The sequence below is a fragment of the Denticeps clupeoides genome, unplaced genomic scaffold (genome assembly GCF_900700375.1).
Source record: "Denticeps clupeoides unplaced genomic scaffold, fDenClu1.1, whole genome shotgun sequence".
Taxonomy (NCBI): domain Eukaryota; kingdom Metazoa; phylum Chordata; class Actinopteri; order Clupeiformes; family Denticipitidae; genus Denticeps; species Denticeps clupeoides.
Window position 1 is genome coordinate 1 of NW_021629860.1, and position 17,424 is coordinate 17,424.

Here is a 17,424-nt window from a genome sequence, read left to right on the forward strand (position 1 = left end):
CCGAATGTTCTAGGCAGCATCTATTTTATCCAACTAAACATTTAGCAAACAAGATTACATGATAGATTACTCTCAAACTCCTAAGTGCTTTAATTTAATGTGAGGGCTTTTAAGGCTTTCTAAATAACATTGTGAATTCTTTTGAGGCTGCTGGGGATGCATGCGGCCGAAACAGTTGTGGCTGCACATGCCTGGGTGCAGCTGTGTGACATTTATCCTGCTACAGACTGCACGCACTTCCATTAATAAACAGAGACACAAAACAGGCCAGTATGCAGTCGTCACATTAACTATTAGATAAGAAACTGATGTCTTTAATATTTAGATTTAATTTACATGTTTGTGACCAAAGCAAAGCTAACCAGCAGAAATTTTGAAGGAGTCCCAAGAATCTCAGATTGTTTGTTTGGGATGTATGAAAAGGCTGTCCATAACCCGTCCCCGGTTTTATTAAGTTCTCACATTGCACCTCATTGTTGTTCTTGTTCTATATTGTTGTCATTTGACTCATATAAGGAAATATTTTGTATTCATTTGACTCAATTCTTTTCCTATCAGTCGCCCTCTCAACAGAACAGTAACAGTGTCTTGATAATTGTACAGATGAAATCAGTACACAACTTGTGATTCAGAAATGTTATAAGGAGTTGCTAATCTTTTTGGGGTTATGGGAAGAAAAAATTGGCACTTTTGAGTTGTATTGGGTAACACTTCTTAAGTGTTAAGGAAACTCACCCACAGAGTTGACAAAATGTATGATATTGGTAATTAGTTTAAAATCAATTATTTAATACATTCAGAACACAACCAAAAACATCTAATAACCTCACAAATCATGTAATTGAATTTCTTTGAAACGTAAAATTTTCTGAAATATTACAACATTTTAGCTACCAGGATCAACAGAAACTGAGCAATATTTATGTTGTGATTCTGACAAAACTTCTTACATAGATTAGATTAGCAAAATCTGAAACTACAGCAAATTTATATCCTGTTTGATATTCCAAAAAAAGTAAATCTACATGAACTTTACAAGCTGGCTTGGAACCCTGTGTGTTTATACGTCTGTGTGTATCAGAGCATGGCTCACGTGGTTCTGCCCGCTCAATTTTGCTCAGTAACGCTCCATGCTCTTACTAAAATTTCATCAGGCTCCAGTCATATCGCCCCACAATTGCTTTGGATTAAAAGAGGGAGAAGTAATCTGCATGCCCAACAAGTGTCACTGTAAACAAAGCCTTATATCTTAAAGAAAGGCATTGAGAAAGATATATTATATTTTGAAGTTAATCTTTTCTCATAGAAAGGGTTTCACCACATTGTTGTTCCTTTTTGTTTGATTGTAATAGTACACTAGTATGACTTCAGTCTTATTTTCTGAATGTGTCTCCCTCCCAAAATAGTAGAAAAGAAGCAGTCCTGTCTGTCCCTGTCTCTGTTGCTGCAGAAACTTCCACTTCCTCCAGTTACTTTCTGAGAGCTACGACCATCAGCTGTCCCTCTCAGTCTTCTGAACGCTCTGACACCCTCTCAGCATGGACTCCACCACAGGATCCCACACAAATACAGCCTCAGCAGATCCCCCCAGTGTTGGTAAGTACAATGAGAGTCTTTCAGATAACTCTGTCCAAATTTCCCATTGTCCCTGAAAGTCTGACATTTATAGATGTTAATTCAACTCTATTCACTGACGTTATGTGATTATGGTCGTGCATAGAACATAGAAACTATATTTTTGGTAAATATTCAGATGTTATTCTTATTTGGTAGCTGTTCTCATTTTATGTAATGTCTGAATTACCAAAACTCAGCTGCACTTGCACTCAGAACTCTCATAAAACAATAAATGTGTGTTTCTTATGCGGTGTGCATGTGACATTTATGTAGTGTGTATACACTGTGTATCTTGAGTGTAGGGTGACCAGATGCAAAACAGACCAAATGAGACCTTATCTAAAAAGAATCACGCATAACAATCGAGAGTAGGACATTCCGCCCATCAAGCTTGCTTGTGGGGTATTGATCAAATAGTGTAAAGCAGGCTGAATCGTATTCAGTTCAGATTTAAAGGACTCAAGTCTTTTAGCTTGCACTGCTCTATACGCTATGATAAATTATTTCTCAGATCCATATGAACATGCTCCACCACTAATTTCTAAATTTGGCCATTATGGGGAAATACTCATTTGGCTGAGTATAAAATCTTATGTACCTGGCTCATGTCACCCTGTTGTGCAATGCCAACTTTTGCTCATCAGGCATGCCTGGATAATTTGACTAACTGTTATTATGAGAATGGCTAAATGAGGAGAAACCTTATAAATAGACACCAGGAGAAGGTTTAAGAAAGGAAAGGGAGAAATGTGGAGCCAATGACGTCTGTAATCATGTAATTCAGACGTGACACTGGGCATGTTATAAAGATGCTGGAAAGAGAGTTCTGTTGTTAAAGTGGGTGCTTATATGCAAATTAGAATACATATCTGTTAGAATCTGTGATGCTTAGATTATGGACATTATGATAAAGGGCATAGCATTGTGTTTTTATGTAAACATAATATTGGATCTGATATAAAATACAGTCTGAATGTGAGATCAGTATATATGTCTAAGTCTGCTTTATGCACACAGTGTATTTAATGTGTGTATCTAGTGCTCTATGGAGAATTGTTTCTACCTGCAGGTCTTCATGAATAAGAGGTGACAGACACTGTGGAGACACCATGAAAGGACTCCATTAACTCTGTTTGGCCAGACCAAGTGTCAAAACTGTTACAACACATTGACACAGCAAACAGTATGAACAAGTTCAATGACAAAGTATGGAACTGGAAAGTGTATTCTTAGGATCTTGTAGCAGAACCAAGATACAGATCTGCTGTGTGTGCACAGGGAGGTTGTACAAGGTATTGAAAGTAAATATCGAATGGCAATAACTGTGGCACATTTTTAATGAATTTTGTAATGTCTGTTTTTTTCTGATGTTTAGAAGAGATGGTTGTAATTTTGGATGGCACTGTACACAGAAGTGTTAAAGGTGAATAGGATCCTTTCACTGATGAATTCGTTATAAAGCTAAAATCTGTTCACATTGTGCAAGTGTAAAGTTAAGACTTCAGGAGAAACACTTAAAAAAACAACAGCATTACATCATGCAAATCACTGTAAAATATTATAGAAGATAAAAATGCATTTCTTCCCCATTAACAGGCTCATCGCCCACTCCCATTCAAAAAATCATTAATCATCATTCCCAGCCAGCGCTGTGGTGAATTGCCAGTTGATGATTTATGAAACCCAGGAAATGTGGAGAATAATGGAAAGGCCACACTGTCCTCATTTGCAAGCCAATTCCTGGTGTGGTGTTTTCTGTTATGTTACGTCACAATGAGGGGGAGCTGCAAACTAGAACATCCCTGGTGAAGCTTTAAAACAACCTGGAGGAAGATAATACAGTTGGACATGTTTAAAAAGAGCCGTGAATTAGTCTTGGGTGGCCATACTGGTGTTAATAAATGCAGAAATAATATCTAGATCACACTCCACTGTCTGTGTATCGAATGAGAAAAGAGGAAGCAATATGATGTTGATAACAACTGAAAACCATTTATAGACATTGATTGTGCACTCAAGGATCAAAAGAGATTCTTATGCATTTTGAAGTTGAAATGTCTTTGGAAAACCAGATAATCGATGTTAAATCTATGTCCCCATTCACGTTTAGTATATTCTGAATCACAGTGATGTTAATGAAAGCACTGGATTCTTGCCACCAGACATAAGGAATCAAGCTCTCTTCCTCTCCATACACCATAAAGACATGGGCTTAAAGAACTGAGTTCTGTTCTGGATCAAGGTGGCATCTTTATGGAAGTAACACGGGTGCCGTCCCACCGCCTGACCTGAGCTCTGACAGGAAGAATTAAAGTGACTAAAATACTGAATAAAAACAGCCTTCATTAATAATGCATGAAAGTTAATGTAGTGCAAGACAGGGGTGAAAGACCATAGCCAAGAAGAAGGAAGCCGTCACAGAACCCCCGCAGAGGTGTCGAGAAAAGCAGAGACACAGGCAGACACGGCAAAACAGGCAGAGGCACCGAGGCGGGCAGAGACACAGTCAGAGGTGTCGAGATGAGCAGAGACACAGACAGAGGCTCAGGAAGGGGAGCAGAGACAAGCAGAGACACAGGCAGAGGTGCAAAAATGGGCAGAGACACAGGCAGAGATGTTGAGATGGCCAGAGACACCAGAGGTGCCGAGACAGGCAGACACACAAGAAGAGCAGAAACAGGCACAACCGAGGCACAGCCACAAGCAGACACACAGGCACCAAGACATGCAGAGACACAGGTAGAGGTGCCAGGACCATTAGAGACACAGGCAGAGGTGCCGAGACCAGCAGAGACACAGACAGAGGTGCCGGGACCAGCAGAGAAGTGTAAAGCAGGCTGAATCGTATTCAGTTCAGATTTAAAGGACTCAAGTCTTTTAGCTTGCACTGCTCTATACGCTATGATAAATTATTTCTCAGATCCATATGAACATGCTCCACCACTAATTTCTAAATTTGGCCATTATGGGGAAATACTCATTTGGCTGAGTATAAAATCTTATGTACCTGGCTCATGTCACCCTGTTGTGCAATGCCAACTTTTACTCATCAGGCATGCCTGGATAATTTGACTAACTGTTATTATGAGAATGGCTAAATGAGGAGAAACCTTATAAATAGACACCAGGAGAAGGTTTAAGAAAGGAAAGAGAGAAATGTGGAGCCAATGACGTCTGTAATCATGTAATTCAGACGTGACACTGGGTATGTTATAAAGATGCTGGAAAGAGAGTTCTGTTGTTAAAGTGGGTGCTTATATGCAAATTAGAATACATATCTGTTAGAATCTGTGATGCTTAGATTATGGACATTATGATAAAGGGCATAGCAGAGGTGTCGAGATGAGCAGAGACACAGACAGAGGTGCCGAGACTGGCAGACACACAAGAAGAGCAGATACAGGCACAACCGAGGCACAGAAACAAGCAGACCCACAGACACCAAGACAAGCAGAGACACAGGCAGAGGTGCCGAGACAAGCAGAGACACAGACAGAGGTGCCGAGACCAGCAGAGACACAGGCAGAGGTGTCGAGACCAGCAGAGACACAGGCAGAAGTGCCAAGACCAGCAGAGACACAGGCAGAGGTGCCGAGAAGAGCAGAGACACAGGCAGAGGTGCCGGGACCATCAGAGACACAGGCAGAGGTGTCGAGAAGAGCAGAGACACAGGCAGAGGTGCCGAGACCAGCAGAGACACAGGCAGAGGTGCCGAGACAAGCAGAGACACAGACAGAGGTGCCGAGACAAGCAGAGACACAGACAGAGGTGCCGAGACAAGCAGAGACACAGACAGAGGTGCCGAGACCAGCAGAGACACAGACAGAGGTGCCGAGACCAGCAGAGACACAGGCAGAAGTGCCAAGACCAGCAGAGACACAGGCAGAGGTGCCGAGAAGAGCAGAGACACAGGCAGAGGTGCCGAGACCAGCAGAGACACAGGCAGAGGTGTCGAGAAGAGCAGAGACACAGGCAGAGGTGCCGAGACCAGCAGAGACACAGGCAGAGGTGCCGAGACCAGCAGAGACACAGGCAGAGGTGCCGAGACCAGCAGAGACACAGACAGAGGTGCCGAGACCAGCAGAGACACAGGCAGAGGTGCCGAGACCAGCAGAGACACAGGCACCAAGACAGGCAGAGGCACCGATAGAGAGCTTTAGAGACACGCAGAAACACATGGGGGTAGGAAAACCAGGAATGTTGACAGAGAAGTTAAAAGTCCTTCTGGCAGCTTTAGGTCCAAGAAACATTATTTTTTAGAATTTAACATGAGGTTGCTGTTCTTCAACCCGTCAATGTTCATCTCGCTTTAATGTTCATCGCTCGTCCATCTCTCATCCTCTATCATAGTTAATAAGTAGCAGAGCCTTTCTGCTCTTACTAATAAACATCTGTCAGCAATCAGCTCCAGTCTTGTTATAAGGACACATAGCCATTAGCAAACTGGCTCTTCCCCCGTCCCTACCGTCCTGTTAAAGCACAAGGCAGAAGTGGTACGCCAGGCGGCTTTAAGGGCAAAAAGAAAGTGGGGCAGAAGAGGTTATGGAAACATTGTGCTGTGTTTGGGGCCAGGCAGTGTGTTTGGGAGAGATAGGATACGAGGTTGTGCAAAATCCCGGCCAGATGTGACCCTAGGCAGGAGACGGCGGGTGGGGTGGAGGCGAGTGGAGGCGAAAAAAAGATGAGGGTGTGATGGGATTGCAAGTGGAAGGAGGATGTTGAAGAAATGTTTTTTTTTCCTTTCATCCTTGGCTCCTTCCTTGGAGTGTGCATGTATGTATGTATGTGTGCGGGTGTGTGTGCACTCTTGGAGAAAATGAAGAACACAATTTTGAGGAGCAGACATCAGTTAATCTCATGTTCTATATTAATGTACTCCCCTGTACGGCGTAATTAACTGTAGTTCCACATTTTTAAATGAATAGTTTCTCTAAGAAGGTATTTTTTTACTGGTGTTAATTGCATTTTATTTTTCAAGAAAAGGGGTTCAGTGGTTTATCTTTTGGTTGACTTTGTTGAATCATACTTTTTTCTGAACAAGAATGTTCCGATACGTACTGAAATATGAAGCAATATAAAGCAGAAACATAAAGATATATATATATTGCCCAAATTTACACTGTAGAGATTATGTCAGGATCACCTATTAAATTGAAACCTACAGCAAGCTGATACCCTAACATTGTCTGTTTGACATTGTTCCGTCTCGTCTGTTGTATTTGACTCTGTGTGGATGTGTCCATAATTAAGAGCTGGTTATGTTCCGGCTGATTTTAAGTATTTTAAAACCTTGATCCAACAGTTTTATCCAACTTCAATCTTATGTCAAAACTGCCTTTTATTTCCAAGCTGCTTCAGAAAGTTGTCTTTCTCCAGCTCCAGATAAACATGGGTTTACTGAAGTTTTTCAATCTACTTTTAAAGCATATTACAGGCCTTTTAAGAATTACTCTTAGACCTCAGAGCTGCTTTTGATATGGTAGACCCTGGTATCCTGCTTTCATGATGGGAACACACAATTGGGTCTGCAGAGCTTTTACAGTTGAACTGGGTGGCACATCCTCGTCTAAATGGCCACTCTCACATGGAAACCGTCCAGCTTTCGCCCTTTAGTTTTTTCACTGTTTGAACTATCGATGTGATCAGATCGGTTGATCTCCACAGCTATGGCCCCTTGAGTAAAGTAATTATGCCCTTTGCAAGGGACCTGGGTGTGATCCTTTACAGCAATTTGGTAAAAGCAAGATTTCAATACAAATTGCTTACAAAGCCATGGCATGCTTCATTAAAATCACGTTTGGACTATAGTAATAGGTGGGTGTTAACCGAGCTCTGATTAACCGACTGCAGTTGGTTCAAAATGCTGCAGCTTGACTTTTAATTGGCTCACATAAGCAGAATCACATATCACCCATACTGGCTTGTGTGCACTAGCTCCCTGTACATTTTACATTTAAATGTACAATTTCAGCATTTATCAGATGCCCTAATCCAGAAGGACTTACAATCAGTAGTTACAGGGACAGTCTCCCCCTGGAGAAACTAAGACTGGAGATCACTAAGATCTGCGGAACAATGCTCCTTGCTGCTCCAAGGTATAGATTACAAAGTAGTGGTGACTGGGTTTTTGCAGAAGCATCTCCTAGACTGTGGTATAAACTGCCTTTGCACATCAGGACTTCTCCAGCATTAAATGTTTTTAAAACTGAACTGAAAACTAATTTTAATTCATTGGCTTTTAACTCTAACTGAAAGTGTGATGGTCTGTGTGACCTTTTTCATAATTATTTCAATATTATTTAATTATTATAGCACTTTGGTCAACTATGTGTCTTCTGCCTGCTTACAATTAAACATTTAAAACTAATTTCTGTGGAAAATAGTACAAATGGAAGATAATGGTATAAAGGATGGGCTGAGCTGAAGAAAGGAGGTGTAGTGAGCTAGCAGTTCTTTTTAAGAGTCCATACTTTTTGAATGATTACTGTCGGGCAGAACATTGGTGGTTCGGATCCCGGGACTGGGAAGGAGGTGAGCTCAGTGGATGCCAGGGCAGTGGCTGGTTGGCAGGGCTAGGACATCCAAACGTCGGGGTGACAAAGTGAGCAGGTGACCTTTGTGGTTTTTTGTTTGAGCAAGGGTCATAAAGTCGACTGAGAGTAGATAAGGCTAGCGTCAATGAATGAGTCTCATTCACTTTTATTCAGTGTGTTGACCCCGTCCTCCTTCGCTTCTGGGTCGCCGTCGTCTGTTGCTGTCACATGCCCCCTGGGGGCTCGATGGTGGGGTGGCGGCCATGAGAATTACAACTGAATGGTGTTTTTGATACCTTATTGTATCCTGGTTCTATTATTGTTGCGTCTTCATGACTACCATCTAAAATGCAATAGTTCTTAGTTAATTGTCTTCTGTCACAAGTAAAAATCCAAGATGCCGAGTCAGGGTTTAGTCATGACTATAATTACTTCCAATCAGCAAGTATAATAGCAATTAAGTTAATTTAGAGAAACTCAGTACGTGAAATGCAGATCAAAAAGTAAAAAAGTCTTTTTATAAGCCTGCTGCTGTAAACGAGTGAGGAATCTTTTTGGAACACCCTTTTTGTCTAGGCCAGAGGGTCTTGACGACGCCTCTCCTCAGAGATGAACTGCCACCTCCCCCCCAGCTCTATTTTTTAAGATTTGATTTTCCCTCCTCTTCAGTGCAATAATCTGATTTCTGGGTCACTGAATAACTATATCTGTGTCCGGGTGACCTTTGGGTCATTTGCAATCTTCCGTTTGTTACTCCCCCCCCCCCCCATGCAATTCTTAATCCATTTCCTCAGCCACACCTGCCATAAAAGATTAGATGTCTTTTATCCTGTGATTATAGTCTGACCTTGGCAAATCCAGGAACATGGATGAAGGGGATAAATCTTCATAATCATAAATATAGTGAGATGTAGAATAAATTGTAGAATAAGTTGTTATTCTACACGGGTTTATATGACAGATTTCAATATGTGAACATGAAAATTGTGCCACTTCTGTAAAAAAAAAAAAGAAGAAAAAAAAGATATAGACCCAGTACAAAGACATTTTGCAGGCTGACCATATAGAGGACTTTCATGGTTTTGATTAAACTTGTGTGTACACCGGGTAACACGACCCATTGCACTTTTCAAATAGAAAATGTTCCTACAGAGGCAGAACCGTACCATCACATACACTGGATGGCAAGCCATTCTAAATGAATTCATTTTCCCCTTCAAATATGTTTTCTGTCAAGTAAACAAAGCAAAGAGAACAAGCAGAGAAAGACGAAGATGGTGAGACAAGAAATTGCGAAGACACACATTGGCAAATATTTCTGATGCTGTGTAGGAAGACTGAGAAGGAGGTGGTGGTAGAAGGACAGATATTACACGTCTTTCACACAAACACTTTGCCTTTTTCTGCTCTCAGCCTGTTTCACAGTCCAGCATGGACTCAAAATGCCCCGTTTCACCACTCTCAAAGCTTTAGGTGTTGGGATGACACAAATAAAAAAAATCTGGGACACATCAGCAGGGAATGTTGCACATGGAAAGCATGTTGTTGAATCAGTGCACAGAAGGAAAAAGCAATGCACACATGAGCATCCCAGCCAAAGCCCTTTTTTTTTGATAGGCTCTATAGGTCAGCTTAGTCTATTACCAAAATATAGTTTCTATAGTATATATAGTAATATAGTTTTTTTTGCATACTATATCATATAAAATTAGTTACCTTTTAATCCCTTTTTTCTGAACATTACATCGTATTTAAGGAAATAAAGAAATTCTTATTTCTGCATATTCTATCCAACATATAAAATAATTTTAGAGAGAAGTAATAATGAGATTAACAAAACCAAAAATGAAACAATAATCTAAGTAATGCCTTACTTTACTTCTTCATTGAAAAAAGTAATTGGATTACAGTAATGTGTTTGGGGTGTTATTAGGGTGTTATTTAGTAATGTGTTTACTAGGGTGGTAGTAGCCTAGTGGGTAACACACTCGCCAGAAAACCCAGGTTCAAATCCCACTTACTACCATTGTGTCCCTGAGCAAGACACTTAACCCTAAGTTGCTCCAGGGGGGGACTGTCCCTGTAACTACTGACTGTAAGTCGCTCTGGAATTGTTTAACTAAATGTCCATGACCTGGACATGTAATATTATTTTTGGTATCATATTTAATACATCAGGAATGTACTGATAAGGTTTGCAACAACAATTTTGTGTTACTTGAGAAAAATTACTTGGCACACAAATGGCACATAAATGGTCAGCACTATCCTTTTTCACATCAAGAGGCACAGCAGAGGCTCCGATTTTGTGAGGAGGTGTCTTCACACAAAGAGTGCCTGCCCCAATGAATCTTACCTTTTCCTGAGCATGTGAGAGAAGTGTCATCAGTGAAGTGAAATTTTTACAATGACATTGGTTTCTGATCTCTTCTGTAAGGATTCCATGGATTGATGACTGCCACAGATTGCCACAATGGGCCACCAAATGTACAAATATCACTCTTGGGTGTTGTGTTTACAGAATCTCCCGGTTTCTGTACATTGTACAAGTTTGTTTGGTTTGCAGTCTCCTTAGTAACAAACTGCTTAAAATACATATATGGTGTCGATTCTAACCTTTCTAAAGAGACTTCCTCAGCATATCCATCACATATTTGAAAGTTCAAATAGTACTTCTCTCTGCCTGTATTTTCTTTTCATTCTGCAGACTGCTTTGTTTCGACTGAACTGGTGTGTATGATTCTTCTACACTTTCATCTCTCGTATCTTCATCACCACTATCTGATCCCTTTTCATTGTCCACTCCCTGAAGATTTTTCTCTATAATTTTATGTTCCTCCCCTAACTGATCCAGATCACAAGACATATTTTTTGCCATGTATATGTTTTGTCAAAAAACTATATTGTGTTTAATATTTATCAAACATATAATGACTATTTACAGCATAAATGTCAAATTCACAAAATTTTGGAGAAATATTCATGCTTAAATTGAGTAATGTGAGTATGTATTTGTATATTTATATGTGTGTGTGTGTGTGTGTGTGTGTGTGTGTATATATATATAAATGAAAGTGTAAGTGAAGTGATTGTCATTGATGCACTGCAGCACAGCACACGGTGATCAATGATAGACATCCTAAAGTACTTATGCAATTCTCATTGGATAGGAGCATCTGGCAAATGCTGTAAATTTTGATGTAAATGTAACATCATATTTGATGCACACCACAGTTTTCTATCAAATATTTCATGATATATTAATTTATAATGAGTTCTTTCACACCAGTGCAGACTCATTTTAAAATATGTTCATATGTGTTTTTCTTATTTCTGTGTGTTTACAGTACTTATAAAACCAACACAGGTATGTCTGTTGGTGACTATCAAACAGGACACATGAAAACTCTTAAAGCTAGAAAATAGTGTCCAATGTCTCTAAAAATGAGTAATTATAAATGCAAGTCATTACATTCTTGTTTTTTTTCTTGCAACTGTAAATAGGAGACATGACTTCATGGAGGCTCATTGTTATAGTTAAGAAAAACCTTTCTCAACTTGTTCCATCTCCACGGTGAATCCCTCTTGTTTTATGTAACAAAGGATGGCAAACACTGTGTCCTTCAGTGAAAGTCAAGTCAAGCAGACAGATGTTGCTTGTGCAATAATTCATGATTACCTTTAATCGCTTTCTTTAATGAGATTTTTGCCCCCAGTGATGGATACAAAGAGCCGTGCCTGTGTCAGTGGGGAGACAGCTGTCTATAAAAAAAATCTCATGAAAAATGGAAATGAGTTACAATAGCAAAGCCAGAGGTAGTGAATCTTTCATGCAGGTTAAGATGAGCACAGGGTCACGTAACATCAGTCATGTAACTGATGCTCAACATTCTAACAAATATAACTTTATATTATTTAGCAAATAATTCTATTATTTAAGCAATTTGCTTACTGAAACATCGATTTTAACCTTTTTTTTTTCCTTTGCAGATGGCATGAATAATAACTATTTTGATGTTTTAATTGCAGGTGAGTGTGGACTCTGTACATGTTCCTGTTCCTAATTGTTTGTTCAATTAGGGCTTTTAGCAGAGGAACATGGAAGAAGATGGTACATCTCATAAACTTTTAAAAATTGCATGAATACACAAACATATTAAATGTGGCCTCACGGCCTTAGACAGAAAAAACATGTGAATGAGTGTATCAACATGTTTTCTCTTGTTTAATGGGGTGGTTTTATGTGTAATTATCCTTATCCTTATTACGAAGAGGTTATTGTTCTCCAATTTTTATTCAAATTTCTGCCCAAGATCTTCTCAAAGATGTAATAAATATAGGTTATTTGCATTCTGCTGCTCTGCTGTTTGACATTGCCCAAGTTAAAAAATAAAGGTATGAAAATGTCATATGCAAGTTATCCAAAATATACTACTAACTATTAGTATCCCTTTGTTCCTGTTAAAATAATTCCTTTGTGAAAGAATAGGGACTGAATAGCAAGTGAAGCCAAATTTCTCAGCATTTTTCAGCTTTTCAGATGTTCTCTCTAATCTATCTATCTGTCTGTCTCACAGCTGTCGTCACTGCAATAGTCTTGGTTCTCGTCTGTGTGGCGGCTGTCATGCTACGCTACATGTACAGGCACAAGGGCACCTATCACACAAACGAGGCCAAGGGCACTGAGTTCGCAGAGAGTGCAGATGCTGCGCTCAGGACAGACCCAGCTCTCCACGATGCTATGGATGAACGCAAGAAAGAATACTTCATCTGAAAGCTGTCAGAAAGGACATGCACGGAGACACTTGACATCATGGGCCTTTACAGCTCAATTCTGTGGACTGAGTGGGTCATGCATTACCTGCAATATTCGCAATTACTTTCTTCTAATAATGATATTTTTACCAGAATGAGGGAAGTGGCAGGATTCTGTTCTGACAACCGTTCAAAGTTAAATAAATCTAAAATCTAAAAAAAAAAAAAAAAAACGTTAATTAAATATTGATCTTAAAATGTACACAGCGGACTCTTGTAGCCGGCTCTTTGAAGTGAATGATCGGATCCGACTCCTGGAGTCAGAGCCTCTATCCAGCCCCACGGGATTGGTCAGCTACACAATGCCTGTTTGTATTGCACAGGAGGGTGAGGGGTGGTGCTATAGGGTGCCTTAGACTTGGGCTTTAAGTCGTCTTGCTCTCATGGGGTTTTTTGATGGGTGGCGACGTTTTGCAGCATCAGCTTTTTTTTTCCGATAAACTTTATGGAACAGACAAACATAATCATAGCATGTATCAACCCCAAATAACATTTTTATATCACAGCTTTTAGCATGGGCAAATAATTATCCAAAAAATTGTAGAAAAATTGATGGTATAAGATTTGTGCCTCTCCGAATCAGAGTGTTTGTGTTGCCAGCATTTCACACTCATGCCTTCTCTCCACCACCAAGTTGAACAACGGTGTGTGTGTGTGTGTGTGTGTGTGTGTGTGTGTGTGTGTGTGTGCGTGTGTGTGTGTGTGTGTTTGGTCACACCTGCTTTTTCAATGTTTTTTTTTTTCAAAATCTAAATGAATACTGACAACCTCCAAACTATGAAAAAACACATTACGTGGAAAAAGATGTGAAACAAAACAGAATATGCTTTACATTTAAATCTAACCACCTTTTGCTTTGATGAAAGCTTTGCAAACTCTCGGCTTCCGATGCTGCTAAAAATCATCTTATAGTCACCCTCATGAGGTCGTTGACTGGAATGGTTTTCAGTTAACTGCTGTTCCTTTGCCTTCTTAATGTGTTTGAGACCATCAGTTGTGTTGTGAAGAGGTAGTGTTGGTATAAAGTTCTATGCAGTGAATTGCCATATCTGACTAGTGTTCTAATCCATATTATGGCAAGAACCACTACATTAAGTAAAGAGAAACAACACTCCTTCATTGCTTTAAGACAAAAAGGTCAGTCAATCTGTTAAATTTCAAAAACGTATCCTAAAGTGCAGTTGAAAAGACAGTATGATCAAACGCTATGATGAAACGGAGGAACACCCCAGGAAACGAAGACCAAGAGTTACATCTGCTGTGGACCATAAATTGTCAGCGTCTGAAGCCACACATTAATGCCTAAGATTAGAGGTTCAAATTGTAGAGACATCTCAACATTAACTATTCAGAGGAAATTGTGTGAATCAGGCCTTCATAGTTAAATTGTTGAAAAGAAGCTACTTTGGTATAAGAAATAAAAGAAGAGAGTTGCTTGGGCCAAGAAAACACAAGGAATGGACGTTAGACCAGTGGAAATTGAGATTGAGATTTATTTAATCCAAGTCACAACTAACTAGCATGGCTACCACAGCATTCTGCACCAACCTGCATCCCATCTGCTTTGTGGGAACATCATTTGTTTTTCAGAAGGACAATGATCCCAAACATATTTGACCAAGAAAGTGAGTGGAGGAGTGCAGCATCAGATGAACCATCCTCCACAATCACCTGAGCTCAAACCAGTTGAGATGGATGAAAAGTCCTCAGAGCCCCTTCAAGACTGCTGGAAAAACTATTAAAGAAGACGACCTCATGAGGCTGATTAACAGAATGCCCATGGTGTCATTAAAGCAAAATAATCTACATATGACAAAATGTTTGGTGTTGAGTGACTTGTTTTAACTATGTTTCAGAAATAGTAAAATCATATAATTGTATTTTGTAATCATAAAAAGGTCAATTTTAAGCTTTGGAATTATTCTGTTACTATATGTATCAATATTTTAATTCTGAAGATGTAAAGTATGTCCACGAAGAGACATATGAAATGAACACATTTATTTTCCTATCATCTAACAGAGAGTGAATCACAGGTTTGATTCCCTGTTCAACCTGGACTAAACATGGAAAAACATTAATCTATCAAAATTGTTGTTTTCAGTGTCATAATTGTAATGCAATAACTAAGTCACCAAATATATTCTTTACCCTTTATGAAAGTAGAAATGTAATTACATCCAGAAATGTAACAAATAAAATGCTAAAATTCAGATGGAGAGTTTCTGTGAAAATCACTTTGGTCACATAATTCGAGGATGCAGGTAATATACAACAACAGTGAAGACTAGAATATGCAGTAATAAAGGGCTTGGAACTGGAGCTGAGCACAAATGTATACTATACAGGTTGATATTAAAATAATTTTGACCAATTTAAAGGACAAATAGGAAGCTACAATTTAGTTAAAGAACTGAAAATGTCAATTGGGGTGGGTTGTCAGTGCATATATACACACACACACACACACTACTATAAAGCTTGTTTTCCTACTCTTTGAGAGCCCCCCAGAAGCAGTCCAGGAAGAGGAAGACACGGAAAAGTTGCATCCTTTTTCAAATAGTCATTCCAAAAAGACGTGGCTGCAGCGCATCATGTGCAAGGGGTTTGCTCACAAAGACTGTGCTACACAATATTTTTTTAACAACTTTTTAAAATGTCAATTTTTCATTTTTATTACCATTACAATAACATATCCCGCTATGGCATTGCTTGTCACACTTGCACAAGGTGCCTTTGATATCCCAGACTCTACCAGAGCAAGGATTATCAAGTAAAATTGTCACGTCCATGCGGGCACGGAGAGGAGGACGAAGAGTGACGAGGAATGAAGGACGCTATCACCTGACATCACGAAACAGGGGTTTAATGGTGACTCACAGGACAGGGGAGACATCCGAGACGTTGACATTGGTGAACACGGAACATAACGTTAAAGACCTGACTTTATACAGCTTTATACAATTTACACAGGTCAGAACGATTAGGGAACATTACACAGGACAACAGTGAAACTCCGGTCCGGATCCCGGTCCGGAGTAACCCCTTTTCTGACCGGATCGTGACAGAATCCCCCCTCCTATGGCACGACCCCTGGCGGGCCAGACGAAGCAGTCCATGAAGGAGGGAGGAAAGTCCAAACACAGAGTCTGAATGGTTCGAGTGGACACAAGGAATCGAACGGAATTGATTCGAAGAAAAAGATGAGATTGACAGCTGTGAGGAATGATAAATGACTGAATGAATGAGTGGTCCAGTATTCACGATGGATGAGCGGCGGATGTCCAGCGCAGACGGCTTGGGGCCAGTGTGTAATTTAGTTTAATTAGTTCATGCTCTTTAAGAAGGTTGAAGCATTCTTTCTGGTGGTCAGCTATTTGAAGATTATTTTCCATAGTAATTTCGACAGAGCTGTTTGTTGTGCTTTTAATCTTATCTCTAGTCATAAATATTTTAGTATTAAAGAAATTCATAAAATCGTCGCTACTATGATGATATTGAGTGGTAGTATCCATTTCTGTCTTATTCCTGGTTATCTTGGCTATCGTGTTAAACAGGAATCTGTAATTCTTTTTGTTCTTGTCTATTAACGAGGAGAGATACGTCGATCGAGCCGCATTAAGACCCTTCCTATAGTTAATGAGGCTCTCCTTCCATGCTATTCGGAATACGTTCAATTTACTTCAATGCCATTTACATTCAAATTTCTGGGCGGTCTTCTTAAGCGAGTGCGTGTGATCATTATACAATGGAAGTTTTTATCTCTTACTATCTTTCTTTTGAGGGGTGCGACATTATATAATGTACTACAGTGCAGCACCAGAAGCCAGACCGAGGAGGGAGCTTTAGCGGTCCAATCCCTGGACAAGGAACTGGCTATTGGGACATGGAACATCACCTCTCTGGTGGGGAAGGAGCTGGAGCTCGTGGAAGAGGTCATGAGGCCATGAATTTGTCATTGGTGCAGTCTTGAATCTTTATTGCAACCAAGTGACCAGTTTTCAGATTCCTGGCCTTGTGAAATTTGCCAAATGCTCTTTCCCCAATGCATTTTAAGATCTTATTTTAAGATTTTAATATTTAGCAAATGGCTGCAATACAACAAAGAGTGAAAAAATTAAGGTGGTCTGAATTGTTCCCTTACCCACTTTATATATATAACCTATTTATCATTTGAGCTGCCACTGAAAAGGTAAAATATTTATACATACAAATATAAATACAGTAATTTCCCAGTATATATCATCTAAAATGGGAGCTTTTGAACTGATATTGCACTATTACACATTTACATTACAGTACAGTACTATTACAGTACACACTAACTAATGAACTGAGTAGAGCTAAGTGATATGAGCAAAATGCTAATCTCAAGATAAACAGTGTTTTTGTATCTCTAAAGAGACTCTACATTTCTTTTTGAGCCATCAGGCAACACAGTATAACTGTCACATACCTT

At 39.7% G+C, this 17,424-nt stretch overlaps 1 protein-coding gene across 1 annotated transcript; it reads left to right on the plus strand.

Moving 5' to 3' along the window:
- Positions 1–1,367: 1,367 nt before the first annotated feature.
- LOC114776088 (glycophorin-C-like) lies at positions 1,368–15,096 on the plus strand. Its single transcript, XM_028966697.1, has 3 exons — positions 1,368–1,596; positions 12,141–12,179; positions 12,728–15,096. Exons 1-3 carry the CDS (start codon positions 1,539–1,541, stop codon positions 12,922–12,924), a joined length of 294 nt encoding a protein of 97 aa, XP_028822530.1. The 5' UTR covers positions 1,368–1,538; the 3' UTR covers positions 12,925–15,096.
- Positions 15,097–17,424: the final 2,328 nt, after the last annotated feature.